At 41.1% G+C, this 20295-nt stretch overlaps 4 protein-coding genes across 5 annotated transcripts in view; 1 reads left to right on the forward strand and 3 right to left on the reverse strand.

Moving 5' to 3' along the window:
- dym (dymeclin) overlaps nucleotides 1-11218 on the reverse strand; it is a 53661-nt gene extending 42443 nt beyond the window's left edge. For both annotated transcript variants that reach the window (XM_089019872.1, XM_089019871.1), the window contains exons 1-8: nucleotides 11015-11218; nucleotides 9777-9967; nucleotides 7510-7562; nucleotides 7306-7399; nucleotides 6790-6926; nucleotides 4805-4877; nucleotides 3000-3125; nucleotides 998-1137 (exon numbers count right to left, since the gene is read on the reverse strand). In XM_089019872.1, coding sequence (XP_088875998.1) covers nucleotides 998-1137; nucleotides 3000-3125; nucleotides 4805-4877; nucleotides 6790-6926; nucleotides 7306-7399; nucleotides 7510-7562; nucleotides 9777-9916 — 763 coding nt within the window. In that variant the 5' untranslated portion in view covers nucleotides 9917-9967; nucleotides 11015-11218. The remainder of the gene's footprint in view (nucleotides 1-997; nucleotides 1138-2999; nucleotides 3126-4804; nucleotides 4878-6789; nucleotides 6927-7305; nucleotides 7400-7509; nucleotides 7563-9776; nucleotides 9968-11014) is intronic.
- A 705-nt stretch (nucleotides 11219-11923) lies between these two features.
- Nucleotides 11924-12914, reverse strand: c21h18orf32 (chromosome 21 C18orf32 homolog). Its single transcript, XM_089020653.1, has 3 exons — nucleotides 12806-12914; nucleotides 12288-12491; nucleotides 11924-12184 (listed from the first exon to the last, which is right to left on the reverse strand). Exons 2-3 carry the CDS (start codon nucleotides 12468-12470, stop codon nucleotides 12119-12121), a joined length of 249 nt encoding a protein of 82 aa, XP_088876779.1. The 5' UTR covers nucleotides 12471-12491; nucleotides 12806-12914; the 3' UTR covers nucleotides 11924-12118.
- rad1 (RAD1 homolog (S. pombe)) lies at nucleotides 12906-15388 on the forward strand. The gene is made up of 7 exons (XM_089020652.1): nucleotides 12906-12982; nucleotides 13424-13636; nucleotides 13704-13815; nucleotides 13929-14086; nucleotides 14395-14495; nucleotides 14562-14660; nucleotides 14829-15388. Exons 2-7 carry the CDS (start codon nucleotides 13442-13444, stop codon nucleotides 15004-15006), a joined length of 843 nt encoding a protein of 280 aa, XP_088876778.1. The 5' UTR covers nucleotides 12906-12982; nucleotides 13424-13441; the 3' UTR covers nucleotides 15007-15388.
- A 140-nt stretch (nucleotides 15389-15528) lies between these two features.
- Nucleotides 15529-20223, reverse strand: brix1 (biogenesis of ribosomes BRX1). Its single transcript, XM_089020651.1, has 10 exons — nucleotides 20058-20223; nucleotides 19775-19886; nucleotides 18928-18971; nucleotides 18705-18775; nucleotides 18575-18624; nucleotides 18415-18488; nucleotides 18290-18340; nucleotides 17274-17375; nucleotides 17047-17175; nucleotides 15529-16761 (listed from the first exon to the last, which is right to left on the reverse strand). Exons 1-10 carry the CDS (start codon nucleotides 20205-20207, stop codon nucleotides 16510-16512), a joined length of 1035 nt encoding a protein of 344 aa, XP_088876777.1. The 5' UTR covers nucleotides 20208-20223; the 3' UTR covers nucleotides 15529-16509.
- Between the last annotated feature and the right edge of the window lie 72 nt (nucleotides 20224-20295).

Raw genomic sequence — 20295 nt, forward strand, 5'->3', positions numbered from 1 at the left:
TGCATGTTCTCCTCAGGCCCGTGTGGGTTTTCTCCGGGTTCACTGGGTTTCCTCCCACATTCCAAAAACATGCATGGCAGGCTGATTGAACACTGAATCTGGGGTCGGGAACCTTTTTGACTAAGACAGCCATAAAAGTAAAATATTTAGAAATGTTTAATGTGAGAGCCACACACACGCGCGAACGTGCACGCAAACACGTGATTTCAACAAAATGTCAGAATATATTATTTAAAATAACTGTGATAATACTCACCATTAATATGAATAGTTTTCCATTCCTCATGATTGGTAAAAAAAAATTAAAATCCAGCCAACCGATCGGAATGAAAGTCATCTTGCCGGGTCCATAGATGAAATTACTGCTAGCTAGCCTGCACACTGCTGATTAGCTTGCACGCTTGCTTTCCGCAGTCTCTCACAGAAGTATATTAATGCTAACGTTAGCATGGGACTTGTCAAAGTGCCACTGATATTCAACTGTTTCATTCATGGTATTGTTTCATTGCAAATTAGAATCACGGTAGAACCTTTTCTCTCCACGAAGGCGAATCCTTCGGTCCATTCAACCTGAAGTGAACGATACTCGTCTTTTTTTTTTTTTTTTTTACTCGTCAGGCTTATTTAAAAGGGGGCATACCTGTTACCTGTTTTAACATCAACGGCCACCTAGGTCAGTATCATCCAATCAAAATTGCTCTTAGAACATCAACAGCCGCCTTAGATCAGTGTCATCCAATCAAAATTAGGCTTTCAGCCAACCTAGGTCAGGATCATCCATTCAAAATTGCACTTTCCGCCAACTGCCGCTCAAGCAAGAATATGTACTTAGTTTTATCGATGAGCCAGATGCAATCATCAAAAGAGCCGTAAATGTCTCGTAAGCCATAGGTTACCGACCTCAGCGAGAATGAATGGTTGTTTGTCTTTATGTGCCCTGTGATTGTATGGCAACCATTCAGATTCAAGCGGGCTTTTTGTGTGGGTGCGATCTTACTTGCAACGCCAGATGCCAGGCTGTAGAGGAGGCCGCCCTCCGCTTTGGGCTCAAAGATGTGTGTTGCTGGCGGCGGACATTTTTCCTGTCTGATGAAGTTGTAGAGCAGCGTCTTCACCAGGCGACTTGTCAGGAACAAACTGGGGGGGGGGGGTGATATTTTTCCCTCTTTGCTTAATAATATAGAAATACAGACGCTCCCCAACTTATGACCGATATACGTTCCGAACGGTTGTTCGTAAGGTGAATTTGTTCATAAGTTGCTGCAGTGCTATACAGTAAAGTCTCGTTATATCGATATCGGATATATCGATAGTCCCGGTTATATCGATACTATTTCTATGCGCGCACGGAGAAAATTACATGCAAACAGGGTCGGATATATCGATAGTCCCGGTTATATCGATATTTTTTCGGACTCCCTTGAATATCGATATAACGAGACTTTACTGTATTTTGTATGGAATCGATGAGAAGGTTTCGTCAGCCGTCATCTGTACAAATGTGAAGGTTTCGGACGTTTCGCCTCCTATCCAAGAGGCTTCGTCAGCGAACTAAAGTCTGACTGGTCGTATCGGCCCTATTTATATATCCCTAATGTCCAGACATGGTGGCGCCGGACACAGCTATGATAGGTCCCTACTCTCAGGTTGGGGGGGCAGAGGACCCCTCCCTGTGGCCCCACTGATTGTTCCTACATTCCTGACTAATGACTGGCCTATTACCCCCACTCCCACCGGTATCACCTCATCAGCATAACGACCCTCATCAGCATTACGAAAGTTGCCTAACCTGTTTTGCCTAAGCAGGCTATTGTATGAACGATCCAAATTGAACCTCACCCCATGGAATGTATGTATGTATGCATGCATGTATGTAGGAATGTATGTTTAAGGTTTATATACAGTACGTATTTTTAAGATTGATATAAGTATGTTTAAGGCTTGTATATGCAACCTTAATTGGTTTGTACTGAAAAATAAACATTTAATAAAATATATGCTATATAAAGATATGTACATGTACAACTGGAAAGAATACTATACAGGTAACATCCAACTTACGACCGGCTCGACTTACAACCACCCATACTTACGACCACAACCTTCAGACCCTATTTTAAAATTTTAATTCTACGCCTGGCGCTAGCAGGCCGGCTACACGTACAACAATTTTGGCCAGCCATTCAGCATCTCAATCTTGCACAGCAATCGACCGTGTGATGGAACCAGAGGGGGGAGTTTGCTAGTCATTTAGCCTCCGAATCTCTATTGAACATTTTGAATGGATTTTGACTTACGACCGTTTGGTCTGAACGGAACTCGGTCGTAAGACGGATGTTACCTGTATATGTTACTACAAAAATATTCGTATCTACCGTTGTTCGTAACTCGAATGTTCGTAAGCAAGGAAGTGTCTGTATTGGCAACAGTCCACTGATATTCTGCATGACAACGGGTGCTTGGAGTTTTGCTCATATAACTTGGAAGCAGAAGTATTTAGAACAGGAAAGAATCAGGAATTTGGGTTGGAAACCTATGGAATGCAAGTCATCACTCAAAATTTCGCTTGGCTCCCAGACACCAAGCGAAGGGTCACGGGGGAAACGGCAGGGCGATGGCCATTTGGATGTTTCCCTGTATTTATGACCGTAGCGGAATAACACGAGGACATCGTTTGTGATGAAACTGTCTGGCAACGCAGGGAAGCAGACAGGGGCCTGTGACAGTCCCACGACAGACTGGAGGAGATACAAAAGGCTTGGTGACATCGATAGAATTTGGACGGCCCATTACGGGAACAAAGCATTCATACAATTTAAGGAGACACTTTGCAACAATCGCTTGAGGACAACCAGAGAACCAGAAACTATTGTGATGCATGAAAGCAGAACAAATGTCCATGTATTGACTGCCACAATTGATTTTTTTTCCATTATCTCTCATGGGGGAAAAAAAGTTGCAACTTTCCATATAATACGTGCATCTGTGTGTTTGCTCACCATCGTCCATTCATGACATGGCGGTAGATTAACCCATCTCTGAGGATGTCTTTGCAGAAAAGCTGGTAGGAAAAGAACACCAGCAGTGTGGTAACAGCTTCAAACAGGATGCTGTAGGTGATGTCTCTACAGGAAAAAAGATGTCGGTGCGGACATTAAAGTCATACTCCAGACGTTCCCCACCTTACGAACGAGATACGTTCCGAGCGGTTGTCCGTAAGGTGTATTTGCTTCAGTGCTATATGTATTTTGTATGGAATGTATGTTTCAGTCAAATACAGATCGGGGAAGTATAAAACACAGACGCTCTGTCGTAAAATAAATTCACACCTACTGTAGTACGACAACATATATCCTTGGGTCTTCAGTAAGCCATGACTGAAGCTGCTGGCACATAATTACTTAATTACGTGCCAGCAGGCATGACTTTTTGAGATGCATCGCGTCCTCCTGGAGCGTCAACTGGGAAGAGGAATTTCCTCTCCGCCGACATACTCCACGCAGCCAATCGTAAGCGAACTCGCCGGATTGGGGGCTGAACTCGTTGGCAACACTTCAGCATAGCGGGCGCTGATTGGTTAGCCTTGGTGGCCGTCGCGTAAACAATGCAGCCAGATAAAAGGCGCGCAATACAAAATCTAACTAATAGCATCTCTGTCCGAACATTTCTTCAAATGTTTTCCTTTTTGGCAAATCACCTTGACATCAACACACCACTTATTTCCTTGTATCAACCAATCCCCTCCCCACGTTTTCACCAACCAATCCCCTCCCCACCTTTTCATCTATCCAAGACAGTTCCGACAACTGTGTAATTGCAAGGCCGTAACGGGACACCTGACTCATGGTCAAGAGGTTCTGGGTTAGAATTTAGGCTGGGTGGAGGTTGCATGTTCTCTCTGATGCTTGAGTGGGTATTCTCCATCTTCTTCCCACATTCCCGAAACACAAATGTTAGATTCATCGAAGAACGTGAGTCTGAATGGTTGTTTGTCTGTAGTTGGTGCCCTGTGACTGACTGACGTGATCAAAAATGGAGACAGCAAGTCTGACATTTGGAGGTTATGCCCATTGCCATGGGTCCTTCAAAAACAAAAAGGTTATCAGGATTCAATATTTTTCAAAGTGATTGCTACTAAATTTGAACCCTGCAGAAGAAACAGACGCACAGATGACAATTGCGAGCAGACCTTTGAGTTTTCGTCAAGAATTAACCTACACCTTTAATTAACCAAACATGAATGTTTTTGGTATGAGGGAGAAAGCCGAGTAACCCAGATAAAACCCACACAACCGCCTACACACAGCGCCAACCTCAAAACTATGATAACTCTCTTATTATTTTATCATTTTATTTATGGTTTTATTGTTCTGGTGTTTATTGTGCTTTTAATTGTAAAGCGTCCATGGGTGCTCTGAAAGGCGCATGTAAGTGAATGTATGTATTATTATTATTAGTATTATTATTATTATTACCACTAATCAATCATTCCCTCCAAAAACAGATTATTTAAATTACTAACATCCTGGGTAAAATGACTACAAATAACAAATGATGATGTAGTGAAAACTGTAGATGGGTCACCATTAATTCATTTTTGTTTTAAGTCGCCTATGCAGAATGTCAGACAAGTTATTTTAAGTTGTATCATTAAATTGCTGCGTAGGACCAGTTGGGGCATTGTGATCATCCCGGTCACCATAACTGTCTTTTTTTTTTTGCCCAAGAGTCTACGCACATCTTGACCTTTTGAAAATGTTCACAAGTTACATTCACGATTGGCACACACACAGGAAGTACTTACAGCATCGGTACTTCAACAATCAGGTGCACAAGGTTGGATAACAGCTCAACAAGGAGGTCCTCATGGCTTGCTCCTAGAGAAGACAGAGATGTTAAAAGCTTTTTTTAATGCTGCCTGTACAATCTGACATTTTGCACCATTGTTCCATGTTGCGATATGTACAAAGGTCACAGACAGGGAATGGTGGGACTAAATTGACCTGGCAATTTTCCAGCTTTCAAGGTAATATCAGAAACCTAACAGAGGAAGGTCAGTGCCTGTATGTAGAGTCCATTTTACACTGCCTGCCGTTTTTGATTGAGAGAAATGTCAGTGCCATTTGACTGTCACCGCTGGACAGCTCTGGGGTGATTGTGCTTGTTGCGCCCCTGTAATGGGCATTTCCACAGCCCCGCTTTATTCAGCAGAAAGCTTGGTGCTTAAGATTGAATGACTGTGTTTTTGTGTTGTCATATTATTTTGTTGTTTTATTTTGTTCTTTTCAAGATGGCGCCGCAAGAGTGGCTGCCTTTCCAGCAGCTCCTGTATTTTGTTTTTCTACTTCCTTTCCTCTCCTCATCCTTCCATAACTTTGCTGCTGTGAAAAGTAAATTTCTCCACTTCAAGACTAATAAAGGCTAATCCAATCCAATCCAAAACACTGTCTGACTTTTTCCCTTTTCCAATTTGTGTGACTGTTCTGTATGCCCAGCACCAACATGGATATAGAGGTAAAGTGGTCATGACAAGTTTCTGGCTTTGAAAGAAACCGTGATGTTAAAGGACAACCGACGTCTCCGGACAAGTTGTGTCCTTAATTTGTAAAATGGCTTCAAATGACATCTACTGGGCGTATTTTAATAAGATTCCACCGCATATAGCTATAGTTTACGTTTTAAGACTCGCGCTGAACATTCAGGAAGTCTTGTTTTTGAGTTGGTGACGAGTCCTCACGTGACGTCAGAAAAGGACCGCCGTTCACCGTAAAAAAGACGCATTGTAGCAGTCCTTCCATCACGTCAATGTATTTTGCTGTACTGTTTTTTTGAAAACCTTATTTTACATCCAAAAGCCGCCAGCAGAGGGAGTCCAAGCTCCATTGAAGAATTTATCAGCCGATTCATTCCTCACAGCTTGGTGGCAATTTTACTGCCTCTTTTTGGGTGAGACATTCTCCCCCGCCCGTTGCCTCAAAATGACACGGAATAAATTCTTTAATCGATTGCAATATGCTTTCCTCTTCAGAACTATTTGAATCATATTCATAACTGGATGTGTAACAAGAAAGCATATTATCCGAATCTGAAGCCATTGTTTTCATTCTTCAGCAATGCAAGACGTCTCGGCGTGACGTCACGAACTGGGGGCGGGACTTTCTGAAAATGCCCAATTCGCAGCTCAATTTTTTGCAGATTTTGGACACTTTAAGTCATTTTTATTGGTGTTATGCATTTGAATAAAAATATACTGCGTGTTTTGGGTAGTTTAGATGCTATAAAACGTTTTTCTAATGTCAGTTAAAAAACAAAAAAGTGACGTCGGTTGCCCTTTAAAGAGCCAAAATGGTACAATGGTATAAACCAGCAACTCGGCTCCATCTTGGCTCATCTTGATTTGTATGCCCCAAGGAAGGGTGGGTCATCAGATTATATGCTGGTCTCATTTTGCCTTGTGTGTGATGTCAGAGTGGTGTCAAAAGTCATGTGGGCGTGACTTATTCCGCATTCAGCCTTTATGGGAATGTGTTGCTGGTTTCCAAGGTGAATAGAATGTCAATAAGGAAAAAATAGTCAAAACATTATGTGCTCATACCACTTAAGGGCCTGATAAGCACAGCCATAACTAAAGGTACCCGATTTTCCCATCTTATGTGAACGCAGCATGTCACTTCATTATATCAGCTTGTTTGTCACTTTCCCTGCCCTCTCTGATCACAACATTCTGTCCTTGACCATGTCTGTCCACGCTTAGATGCATGTTGGTTGAGACTCAGTGACATGCCTTACCCCCACAGGAACCTGGCGCCCTCTCCTGGTAGGTGAACTGCAAGTGTAGCTCCTGCTCATTCATTTCACGGATGAACACCTTGAGCAGGCAACGGATCATGAAGAGGGCGTTGTGGGCCTGCCAGATGAATAGCTGACTGCAGAGGAGAGTATACATAACATTATAACACATTTTGGATGCAGGTTAACTTGGATAGCAGGTAAAAATGGTAACATTGTTTTTAAAAGCAGCGGTTAGTTGTTACTGTGTCGAAATAGGAATGTTCATTACAAAGAATAAAAGAAAAAAACATTAATATTGCGTTAAATCTTCCAAATCTGGAAAAAATGGAAGGGAACTGAAGTAGAGAAAGGTCTGACAACACTTTAATCCAAATACTGTATAATAATCCTAAATGACATTGCTTTTCCAATAGAATTGATGACGGCAACCTCGTCCGTTCTGCTTATGTTTAACTTTGCCATCTTCGACACAAAGAACACTGATGACGAACACAAAAAGCTTCCCACACTCACTCTTGGCATTCTGTGGAGATTTTGAGCTCTTTTGTCCGTCCCAGGAAGATTCTAACCAGAGCGCCAAAGTTTCCTGTTCTGGGATTGTTTTCAACTGTAAACAGGGTGGGGAGAAAAAACATTATCCAAAGTAGAGCATGCAATAACTTTTTGTGTGCCTGACTGCAGTATTGATCAAGTTATCAATTAAGAAGGTTGCCATACTGAGGAGCTTGGCCAGTGGTAACACAGCATCTTCCAGTAACTTGGAGTCTCCACTGAAAAGGAAAAAACACATCCAGATTTGTCACACAAAATGTTCAGCTTTTTTTCTTTGCTTATTCGATGATCTTCTTTTCCTTTCGGCTTTTCCCTTCAAGGGGTCGCCACAGCAAATCAGTGTCCTCCATCTTTAGAGGTTTGATCCGCATGTTTGTTTTGGCCAAGCTTTTACGTCGGATGCCCTTCATGACACAACCCTCTGTATTTATCCGGGCTTGGGACCGGCACAAGAAGACTTATATCCCTTTGTGGCTACAGAATAAGCAACTCGCTCAGTAAAAGGCTCCCAAACACAAAATGGTCATCGGCATAGCAACATTCAAAAAAGCAAAAACTATACGACTATATTTTAATCCGCTTCACACTGCCATAACCCATATCAATTTTGCCCCTCGTGAGAAAAAAAAAAACACTTTTCATTCATTCACTGCCAGACGTGTAAAAATGTGTCCACTCCAGTGCCAAGGTTTTTGTCATTGTCACTGGAATTCTAGGACCCACAGACTAATGAGGTTTAGGACTACATAAACACTTAGTACAGTGTTACAAACCTGAGACTCTCTTCTTTAATCAGAAAAAAAAGAGTTAATTCCTAAATTATATGGTCTGGAGTAATATGAGCTTGAAATGAGGGTGTCTCCCCAAAATACAATACAGGTAACATCCGACTTCCGACCGAGTTCCAAAATGATCATAAATCAAAATCCATTCAAAATGTTGAATAGAGACTCGAAGGCTAAATGACTTGCAAGCTCCCCCCCTCTGGTGCCATCACACGGTCGATTGCTGCGCGAGAGTGAGATGCTGGCTGGTCAAAATTGTCGTATGCGTTGCCGGACTGCTAGTGTGTTGCGGTGCCAGGCGTAGAATTCAAATAAAAAAAAATAGGGTCTGGAGTTCGTGGTCGTAAGTATTGGATTGGAGTTGCCTTTATTAGTCTCACAGTGGAGAAATTTACATTTCACAGCAGCAAAGTGATGAAAGGAATGAAAGTAGAAAAACAAAATACTGAGCTGCTGGAAAGGCAGCCACTCTCGGGGGCCGTCTTGAAGTCAAAAGAACAAAAAAACTAAATAACAAATAATATGACAGCATAGAGACAATATGACAAAACAAAGACACAGAGAGACATTCATTCTTCAGGACTTGCTGTACCCTCTTTGTGATGACATGAAGCAGTTCTAGATGAAAGGAGAGTTTCAAAGCGTCTTTCCACCAGTGGATCAGGGACATCATGGTGGAATGTGCACGTCGACTACAAGCTAAATGTTGAAAGCAAACACGCAGCTGTAGCATCCATTGACGAAAAGAGATTGTCTCACATCTCCTGTTGCACATAAATCTGCTTCAATTCCAAGCCGCATCAGTTCCACATACGCATCGGCGCTCTGCGCTGACGCTCATTTCTTCTTATCGCGGGTTCCTCAAGCCATGCATCCATCCAGCCGCAGACTGTCCAAGAGCACTGACCTTTCCGCTAAACAAAGCGGGGCTGTGAAGATGCTGCCCATTACAGGCGCAAAAAAAGCACAATGGCCCCTTTGGTGTCCAGCGATGGCAGTCGAATGGCTCCGACATTCCTCTCATTCAAAAACAGTACTGGCATATTCATGCTGCCGAAAAGGCGCAACCCGGCAGCCAATCAGCCTGTTTCGGACTACACAGTGACTGAAAAGTGTACTTGAGAGTTTTGAAAGCCGCTTAGAAAGAGGAGCCACGTGGCTTGTAGCGGTTTGCTTGTAGCTTTTGCTTTATTGAATAAAGCAAACATTTGATTTGATTTTTTTTTCTTCGAAGAAGTTGTCGGCCACCCGGGCCGAAATGTAAAAGTTGTATACCCCGGGCAGACATTATTTCAAACACTGCCAGAGGCCATGGCCAGCGCTTTATCGGCAACCAAGCATGAAAAAAAACCAAAAACCGAACAAATTCGGGAATGGCGCTCTACGTCATATTTTCAATTCCCGAATAAATTTGTGAATGGCAGTGAATGAGTTAATGATAACACTTGAACCATGCATCTTAATACTGTTTTCACAGGAAATAAACACTAACTAGTCAATCCCTTTATACTCAAACAGGATGAAAAACACTTTATCATCAATCATTACTGAAGCAACAGTCAGCTTTGCAAACATCCTAGAATACCGAATGATCTTGGGTGGGACTTAACCGCTTCAGACATGTGACTAAACTTTTGAGTCAAGTACCTGCTGGTGGGACTAATGACGGTAAAGGAGATGAGCTGATTCCAGAAGGGGTCGTTCTCCGATATGGACTCAGTGCCCACCAGAACCTTGAGGCTGGGATTGTTGGGCAGGTCACTGAACTGGCTGGTGTTGGCTCCCATCTCCAGACTCAGTGCTGCCTCACTGCTTGTTCCCTGGGCATATGCCAAGATCTGCACAGATAAAAGTTATTAAGACACTCCTCCAATAGCATGATGGGAAAAATTCAGATGAGGGGTTGCAGAAAGAATGTAGTCTTGTAAATAGTGACCCAGCAAAATTAATTATCTTTGGAAAATCCCATTCTGATACGGGGCTGTAAGATGTAGTTGTAAGCAGGTGTAAGATGATAGTTTTTTTCAGGGTCTTTTTCAAAACTTCGCAAAGTTTGCAAAGTTTGCGCCTTCTCTCCACCACGAGTCCACCAGCACTGATTTTGATTGATATGTAATATCGGTGCCATCCAACTATTGGCACATGAGATGTGAGCCGATCTCTTATTTTGTCAATGGATGCCAAAGCTTCTTGCTTGCTTTCAAAGTAAGTTTAATACCAGATGTGTGCATGACATTGTTGATCTGCTGGTGAAAAGACAGTTTGATTTGCTCCTCTTTCAATTAGAACTGCTTCAATCAACAGAGTGTATGCAGAAAAGTGTTTAAGATCGCAGGACTGTTTGTTTGCTTGTTTGTTTGTGACACCCACAGCGGCTCATCTCTCTTCTGAGGAAAGAAATTGTATTTGTGCTGTATGTTGCACATGCTCTTTGTGTGTTTGTGTTGTCATATTGTCGTTGAGCTGTCATCATATTTGTTATCTCGTTTTTTTGTTCTTTTGACTTCAAGACGGCGCCGCGAGAGTTGCTGCCTTTCCAGCAGCTCAGTATTTTGTTTTTCTACTTTCATTCCTTTCGTCACTTTGCTGCTGTGTGTATGTAAATTTCTCCACTGCGAGACTAATAAAGGCAAATCAAATCCAATCCAATCAAATGTAGCACATTTCACAATAAACTTGACGTGAACATAAACACGAATCGCTTGAGCCGCCTTTGGGCAATTTGAAATCGGAGGGGTACCCCCTAATTGGTCGCCAACAAATTGCAGTTTGAACAGTCATTCACACTCGTTAAATCCTCGTTCGATGTGTCTTTTTTGTTGCTTTGGTTGCTATAACAGCTAACGTTAGCCGCTAGTTCGCCACCAGCTGACCGCTTACCTTACCTGTCACAAACACTTCTCGCCGCTCTCGCGCCTTTCTTCACCAGTAGGACTACAAAATAAATCCAGTTAATGTTGCGTTACTTAAAGCAACTAAATATTTTCTAGGTGTTAAGGGTAAAATGTGGGAGCGTCAAATGTGGAGTCATTCCAGAGACGAGACAAGTTTTGCTACACACTCTTTACCCTCCATGTTTAACACGTCACGGACTGCTTGCGTGATGACGTAGTAACAGAGGGTCGCAGGCGTCGCGACGTAATATACACACCAGTCACGTGACCGTCCTCGATTTAGAATTATCTTTAAAATGTTGCTTTATGATTAACTAACTGGGCTGGAATTTATTATTGTTAGTACTGTAAATATTTCCTTTATTTGAAAAAAAAAATCGGTTTATTTGCGAATTATGATACGTTGCCAATGTAACCCGAACGCGTGCGTGTATGTGTGTGCGTCTGTGCAATTGTTAAAAAGTCAATTGAATGAAGTCATAGGACATAAATAAAACTATGACAACTTTGAGTGCTTTGTTACAAATAGCCGTGAATGACAAAACTCCAATTGCCTTCAAACCAACTAAAACACTATCTTACTCATCTCGCTAAAATTTGTTATTCTAAAATATGCATCCAGTACTGATTCAGCATTTAAGACGTGTACGAGAGCGTTTATGCATGGATTTTACAGTAAAATTAACTCCTATGAGTCATAAGAAGCGTGAGAGAACGCAGTAACCATCATGAAAACATACTGCCTTGTTCCATCCATTTTCCGTACCGCTTAATGTATAGTACGTATTTACCATAAAATTAATTCTCAACGTTTTTTTAAAGAATAGTTCAAGAATAGACAGCTAGGTCTCAAACAATAATAATTAATACATATAAATAACAAAGAAAAAATATACAGACTTTTTAGAAGCATTTTTAATAACTTTAATATCAGGGTTGATGTGGTCAAAAAACAAATTAGGAGCTGCAATATTTAACAATACTGTGACAAAGTCAATAAACTATGTGTCATCTGGAACATTATTAATGCAACATCTAAAAATATTTACAGTTTAATTAATATGCTGTAGAACAATTTACAACTAGTCAGAATGGTCAGTCTGTCTTCTTATCGCCTTCTGAGGTGGATCCATTGGCAATAATGTCTCCATTGTGGTTGAGCTAGGACAAAGAAAGAACGAGTGGATCTTTTTTTATTATATTTTACTAGTATGCAATATTTGCAATATTGCAAATTATGCAATATTTTGGGGCTTTCATTTACCTCCTTGGATGTCATGTCACACTTCTCACCGACAGCTGTGTCTCCTGTGCCACATTCCTGCACTGCTTTTTTGGTCCAGAATGTGTTGATGATGGGCGAGATGAATGGGTAGAGAATGGGCTCCAGGAACCTCTTGTAGACCCACAACAGAACTGGGATGACAATGCAGGGGATGCACACCATAGCTGCAGCCAAGTTAAGAGTCTACAACGCAGAGAGAGATGTTAATCCTAAAATTGTAAATCCGTGTAGTAATGTTGTGGAGGACAGTTGTAATTTAATGGCAAAAAGAGAAATATTTTGACGCGTTTAATCCAAACGTTTGCTTATCAAATGTATAAAATATATTACTCCGATCCTCCGAATGCTAACATTACATACACTTGAGGTTTTGTTTCCTTCGCTACTATTGCGTCATGACTACGTGCCTAATGCTAACTTGTTAGACATGTTGGTGATACATCAAGTTACACCGTTAAATAGTATAAATCAGCATGTGTTTCCAAAACAAGGCTTACCTTTTATAAATGAAAAGCACTAAGACTCACTGCACTTCTGTCAAACATCGAACAATCCAGAAGGCAGAAGCAAATGCGCAGATCTACTTCCGCTGCAGGGGTCAAATTTAAGGCGGATGTTGTGCCATCGCGGCGGTCTAAAAAAAAAAAACAACCACATGGATCGACTATAATTGTGTGAGTGACTTTTAGGCCTTTAGTTTGCTTGTTTATTAAATCAGAAATAATATTCAATTGTATATATTTTAACTGGATAATGTTAAAATAAACAACCCGTGAAGTTAGCTGGGTAAAAAGTCATGTAGCGGATTCAACTTTTCAAAGTCAAGTTTGATAACCAGGAATTAGTATGATAGACAAAGTTTGATAACCAAGAATTAGTATGATAGACATCAACATTTTTTTCAGACATTTCGTAAATACATTTGAAAGTTGTGGAGAAAAACGAGTGCACAAAGACTGCCAATGTCGATTGTATTTTCAGCCATGGAGGTGTGTTAGTGTTGTGGTTATCATCTTGCGGTTCATGCTGCAGACACATCACCACGACTGACCATACAAAACACCATCGTGAGGTCACAATTTTACATTATTTTGCATATTTAATACATCGCCCAGCCCCTCTGTAGCTCCACAATGCCACTCTCGATGCAATCGCACAGCGACGATGACCAATACGTGCTGGTGGCCACCTTGGACAATGCACGCAATCTGTCCAACATTCTAAAAGCCATAGCCTTCAAAGACCACGCCCTCTTCACCGCCACACCCAACGGCCTCAAAGTCACAGTAGAAGATTCTAAATGTCTTCAAGCCAATGCCTTCATCCAGGTTTGTTATTCTTTGTTGAACTTATTGTATTCTGAGTTTAACAGTAATATTGAGTTGTATATTGTAGGCTGCAATCTTCCAAGAGTTCACGATCAAGGAAGATGTGGTGGGATTGCAGATCAACCTCACAGTTTTGTTGGATTGTCTCAGTATTTTTGGAGGAAACACAGTACCAGGTGGTGAGTTGGAAGCTACAAATAGGTTTGATTGACAAGTCTCTATTTATATACAGTAGCAATAATGTAGGCTATATCGTGTACTGTATACAAACAATATCTTCTGTATGTCTCAGGCATGTCAACCGCCCTGCGACTGTGCTACAGAGGCTATGGTTACCCCCTGACCCTGTTCCTGGAGGAGGGCGGTGTAGTAACCGTTTGCAAGATCAACACGCAGGAGCCAGAAGAGCCGATTGACTTTGAGTTCTGCAGTAGTAACGTAACAAACAAGGTGAGGATAATAGCTCGTGGAATGTCTGCTGTCACAGAAGAAGGGTAGCACTGACGGAATTGTGCTGTGATAATAAAAAACAGAATTAATGCATTTCAGTGCAGCAGTAACAGAGTGAATGAAGTTAGACTTGCGGCTGCTGTGTACATTATAGCTCACTGAATGTGTGAGTGCACAGAAAGGGTACCCGTAATGGGGAAAAGTGTGAGGATAATTGTAACAAAAATATTTTGTTATACTAACTTAGTAGTGTTGAACTTCATTCTTAATTTCTGTGGGAGTAATAGATTGTTTTCTTCCCCCCGAAGGTGATCCTGCTGTCTGAGAGTTTAAAGGAGGCTTTTTCTGAACTGGACATGACCAGTGAGGTGCTGCAGATCACCATGTCCATTAACCAGCCTTACTTTCGGTAAGCCCTTCAACATTTTTACTGAAGGCTTTTAATTTTATTTTTGGTGCGTTTACGTAACTACAGGATGTCAACTTTCGGCAACACTGGAAGCGCTCATTACGATTACCCTAAAGATTCTGACATGATGGAACTGTTCCATTGCACCACAACGCAAACCAACAAGTGAGTGTAGTTCTTTTTCAATACGTGGTATCACAAATACTTAAATAAAAAAAATGCAAAATAGTTTCACATATGCACGGCTGATTTTTTTTCCATGGTTAGCTAATGAATCAAAACAGTTTTTTCTAGAAAAAAAATCATCTAACACTTAGCACATTGTCCAACCAGGTACAAAATGTCGCTGCTGAAGCCGTCCACCAAGGCGCTGGCATTTTCGAGCAAAGTGTCCGTGAGGACCGACAGCAGGGGGGTCCTGTCGCTGCAGTACCTGGTGCGCAACGACGACGGACAAAGCTGCTTTGTGGATTATTACTGCTGTCCAGATGAAGAAGTGGATGACGAGTGATTGCCCCCTCCCCAAAATGGGGCAAGGCAGCTTTCAACAAGCTTTGTACAATTGTAGATAAAATGGGTTCAAAATGATTGAACTTGCTGCTCATTCCAGAGCTTTCACATTTTTTTGCTCTCTTTGTGAATATATTTCTAAAGACTTAGGTGTACTATACTAGGCAGCATTTTCTTCGAAGCGTGTCTCCATTAAATTATAATTAAAATCTAACTGATACGAAGCACAATAAAAACAACACTTAATTGCTAAAGTTCAGGTGTTCCGTTTCCTTTACATAGTGAAGGCTAGTGGAAGTCACAAGTTGCTACATTTATCTGTATTATAGTCAATATGTAGTGGTTTTTACACAATACAGTACATTAAACTTTATACAACAGTCTGATCTCTTGTTGAAATTTAACAAGTGGACATGTATAGAAATCTGTATTTGCATTAACTTTATGGTGCTGTGGACTGATGGTTTGTACATTTGTAAGAGACTTTATAGACACCCTGATTATCTAACCCAACACAATTTTATGGAAATGTTAATTTAGAAGGACAAGAGCAAACCAAGTTCAATGGAGAGAGAAAGCACAACTGGTGTATCATTTAATTGTAGCCTAGCAGCCTCATTGGCACGTGGAATTAAACCCTGGCTGCTCAGTGGACTGAGTATAGATCAGATTTCCCATCATAAGTGATGGTCAATTGCAACCGCTTGTTTCAGACCTGATGAATCGCACTAGTGCAAAATAATGCTTTGGAGCTTGTCTTCTGCAAATATCACATGACCTCTTGTAACTGCCGCTAATATTAAGTCATTGGTTGTCATGACAAAAAAAAAATGGTCTTCTTTTGTAAAGGTGATTGTTTCTATGTGAATATTCATAATTATGTTTTTCTTAAAATCCTCCTCAGTACTTTATATTCAACGTCATTAGTTTGTCTACTTTCGGTTTACAAGGTGCGCAGTGTACGTTATTAATTTTCTTATTTACTGTATGCCTTGACAAACATATTATTGTAGTGATGCCGATTGTTATACACCTCGGGTGTTTGAAGCGTACATTGAGTTACCGTTTACCGCTTTAATGACAGCTTGATTTTAGTCTCCTCTTCCACTAGATGTCTCTAGTGTTACATTCACTGACTCACCAAAGCTCTAAATCGGAATAGGCACAATTTGAAATAAATTATCAATGCTTCATGAATTCTCCCAACTACATATCTGTAGCCATAACTTAAGTCGAATAGAAGTCCAAGAGTAAACTGTTGAGCCAAGACACTCACCTCTCAAGAAGAAATAACCCGCAATGATTGTCAGAAATCACAGTGAACTTTTTACATTTGTATTAAAATGTTTATAAATGGAAGAGATGCTATTTTTGTCCATCTCACTGTTCCAAATTTGACAATTGTTAACTTTAATATGGTTCATTCACAAAAAAAAAAAAAAAAATCACAATTTCAGTGAATAATATTTTTCGAATCTTACTTTTCATTTCTCAGTCCATCTCATTACCTGCGCCTCATCTGCTTCCTGTTTCTTTGGAACAATTTGCCTTTCTTCTTTTTCGTATCCTCTTTTGGCTCTGGTGGCTCTGTTTCAATGATCACGGGTTTCTCTGGCACCGGTGTATCGAAGACTCCCTCCGTCACGTCCCTGGAAATTTCCGGCTTGAGTTGGGCTTTCTTCGCCCTCTGCAACTGCTTCACCATTTGCCTCTCACGCACACGGGCCGCCGCCGCTTGCCGCAGTTCACGCCGGTGCTAAGTACATAGGATAGCATCGTGTTAACTTTATGTCCCAAAACAGCGCCGGCGATTCACGGACGTGCGCTTGTCATTTGGCCCAAAAAAAAAAAAACAAGCGGATACAATTGCAATTTTGTTTGAAGATTGTCCCCTTTTATCAATAAATAAAGGATTAAATGTGATTACACGTCGTTAAAACATTGGCTGAATGTTTAAGACTTTGCAGCCAATTACTACAGAGAGTTCCGATGGAAACTTTACAGGTTTAATTGTTGGTCACAAGCGTAATGTAAATTTTACCATATTGGGGGACTTGAAGTTTGAATTTTCATAGAGCGTGGGCCCCCCAAAGCTGCCTTGGAACATCTTGATGAGGTTCAGGACTAAGCGAGGTCCAATTTCCACAAGCGCTGCATCCTCCTCGATGATCTGTAGACAACAAAAAACACAGAGAGGTCAAACTTGACATTGTGTGTGTGTGTGTGTGTGTGTGTTTTATTTGATGTTAGAGAGCAAAAAAATATTACTTGGTAGTTCCTGAACCAAATCCTGTTGTCCACAATCGTGAAGGTAAAGACATGGTCCACAAAGGGTTGACTCTTTGGGTGGTAACGTGGTGTGGAAAACGTCTGCAAAAAGACATTTTAATGACCACTGTTTCCAGATTATAAACCGCAAATTTTGTCGCAAGCTTTCAACCCTGCGGGTAATGCAAGGATGCATTCCAATTTATGCATTTTTTCCCAACGGCCGCCAGTGGCGCTAGAACACTAAAGGTAAGAGTGAGACAGGTCGTATATATGTGCAGAGGAACACGCTAATTGAATGTATCCTTGCGTGTGAATCGTGAATTTAAAGTGGCCCCCCCGAGTTGAATGGTAGGCTTGGATGACCAGCGGCGAGAAATCGTTTATCTAAACTGGCCACATGTGAAGAGCAACTTTTGCCCAAGTCTGCCAGTGGATCCTGACAGCGAGCAGTGTGAAAAAAATCAACCATCACCAACGGATTTCGAAAAGCCGGTCTGCTGCATTACGGAGAGGACAACACAAGCTCTGGAGTGACTTTACTTCAGGATGAAAATGACACTCAAAGCATCAACGAAAGAGAGAAGAAGAGAGAGTGTGTGGTGAGGAATATCTGAAGATTTTCCAATCCGACACGCAGGAGGAAGACTTCCATGGTTTCGGTTTACAGGAGGAAGATGAGGACAGCTCGTACTGGATGAGGCTTATAATCAGGTGCACTCTTTACTAATTACGGTACTTTGATAATTTTCTCTCCCATTTGTTAGCTACATCTAAATAAGGACCATGTTAGGATGCACTCACAGAAGGGTGAAGATTAATTTATCATCTCAGAAAGGGAGCCTTTTCTCTAAAAAACCTACACACCCCATACAGGCTATGTGGGAGTGGAGGTTTCTGTTATGCTGCCATAACAGCGTTCAAAAGCAATGTGTGGACAATGTAAAGAAAGAATGCATTTGGTTTCTGTAAAATGAAAGGCCTTCCTTGAAATAGCACTGAGAGGTAGCACTAACCTGAATGAATAGCTCCTTCAGCAAAGCATAATGGGGGTACTTATCAAATGTCTGTAGGAGAGAAACATTCAAGACATGAAGGCAAACCTTAGTATACCCGCGATCTTGTTTTTAGCTATACTCACGGGATCAAACGACAACAGTGGCCTCGATCCTTTCAGGCAGTTGCCTGTCATCTTCAGCTCAGCCAGTGTATGAACTGTGGGGAGGTGAAATTATTTACTTTACATTTTCATTCAGTCATTGTAAGAATTGTATTAAAGTATTGGATTGGTGGTGACTCACTATTCTGAACTAGAAATTTTGCAGAGGGTCCATGAGGGATATTCGATATCCTGCGTGACAGCAAAATTGAACAACTTTAAAAGAGTTTCAGGATGGTTGCGTGCTAAGGAGTAGAAAGTGGGACTCGTACCACATATACAGATCCTGTTTCTTCTTGGCTTCAAAAAAGAGGCACTTGCTGCAATTTTTCATCTCGCACACCTTGAAGGACAAACCAGGTCTTCAACATATAGCGGTATGTATTTCTATCGCACCACCTATTTATTTTTTTGTCGTGCTTTTCCTCATTTGAGTAGATATATCAATAATTTCAAAGAAAAATGTTTGAAAAATCAAATACAAACAACACTCACCTCATTAATAACAAATAGCTTGTCCTTTCTGTCCATCTTGGTATCTAGTGGGAATTCAAATAAAATGTTTTGATCATAGCTTTAATAAATTATAATGTGTTAAGAAAAACTGCTTTCTAACACCATCTTCGTCAGCATGTCCTTTCCAGTACTTCCCTTACAAAATAAAAATGATTTTTACACAGCATGTCTGTCTTAAGTGAACAATGGACTTCCGGCTCGAGGTTTTCTGTGTGGAGTTTGCATGTTCTCCACGTGCCGATCTGGGCTTTGTCCCACGTTCCAATAATAGTCATGGCAGGTCAATTAATGGAAGGCTATAAATTGTTCTTAGATGTATGTGCATTTGAATACATAAAACGACTTCTGGGGTTCCCCTGCCTACTGCCCGAAGACAGCTGACATCCGCACCAGCCCGCCGGTGACCCCCGTGAAGCTTAGTAGATTAGAGAAAGGATCATACATGTTAAGTTTCAGAAATCATAAATCGGGAGATTTTTGTACTCGCGGCTCTGTGGTGTGTTAAAATAATAATAAAGAAGAAAGTGAGCGTTACAAAAATGTAAATTAGAAATAAATAAAACACAAAAATGCTTTCATTATTTATACATTGAATTAGTATAAAGATGTATATATTTTTTTACATTCTCTTTTGTTTCACCTTACAAACTGTCTGTATTGTGTTAATAGTTGCTCTATAAAGTGAGTATTGTGGTCCAAATCGGGAGTCTCCCAACCAAATCGTGAGACTGAACATGTATAATGTATAAATGGGCAGTCGACCAGCCAAATAGTAATTCATGTCTTGACTTTTGTTGACACTCTCCCAGATGTAAAAAACACTGACCTGATTTCGAATGTGGCATTATGTTCCTCAGGTCTTGCATCAAATGTCTCGTTCTGAAGTCAGTGCCTCTCGAGGAGAAGATGAGAAGCCTTTCCTTGTTGGTCCATTTACCCTGAACACAATTTAAAAAAAGCAAATTCGGTTAAAACAATCCAAGGCCAGTTTCGACCAGGTTAAACTAATGTACAGACTCGGGGAAATAAAGTTTTTGAATTGATTAGCTCCTGGCTAGCATGCTAACACCATGCGCGACCTAACAACAATAACAAGCTCGGTCACGTACCTTAGAAACCGGTGGTGGAATGGTAAATTCATCTTTCTTTTCCTGTTGGTTGTCAGTGGACGGTTCGTCTATATCTGCTAGAGTTTTTACTTTCTTAGCTTTTTTTCCACCGGGTAACCGTCTTCCACGTTTTCGCTTGAGGTTCGACATGTTTCTTTGGAGTAACTCTCGCGTGACTGGACGAGACTCCAAACCAACTTGCAAGGAGACGAGAGCGATAGTGTAATTGTCGGGTTGC

Source organism: Hippocampus bargibanti, linkage group LG18 (assembly GCF_051943395.1).
Source record: "Hippocampus bargibanti isolate YZ-2025 linkage group LG18, ASM5194339v1, whole genome shotgun sequence".
NCBI lineage: Eukaryota > Metazoa > Chordata > Actinopteri > Syngnathiformes > Syngnathidae > Hippocampus > Hippocampus bargibanti.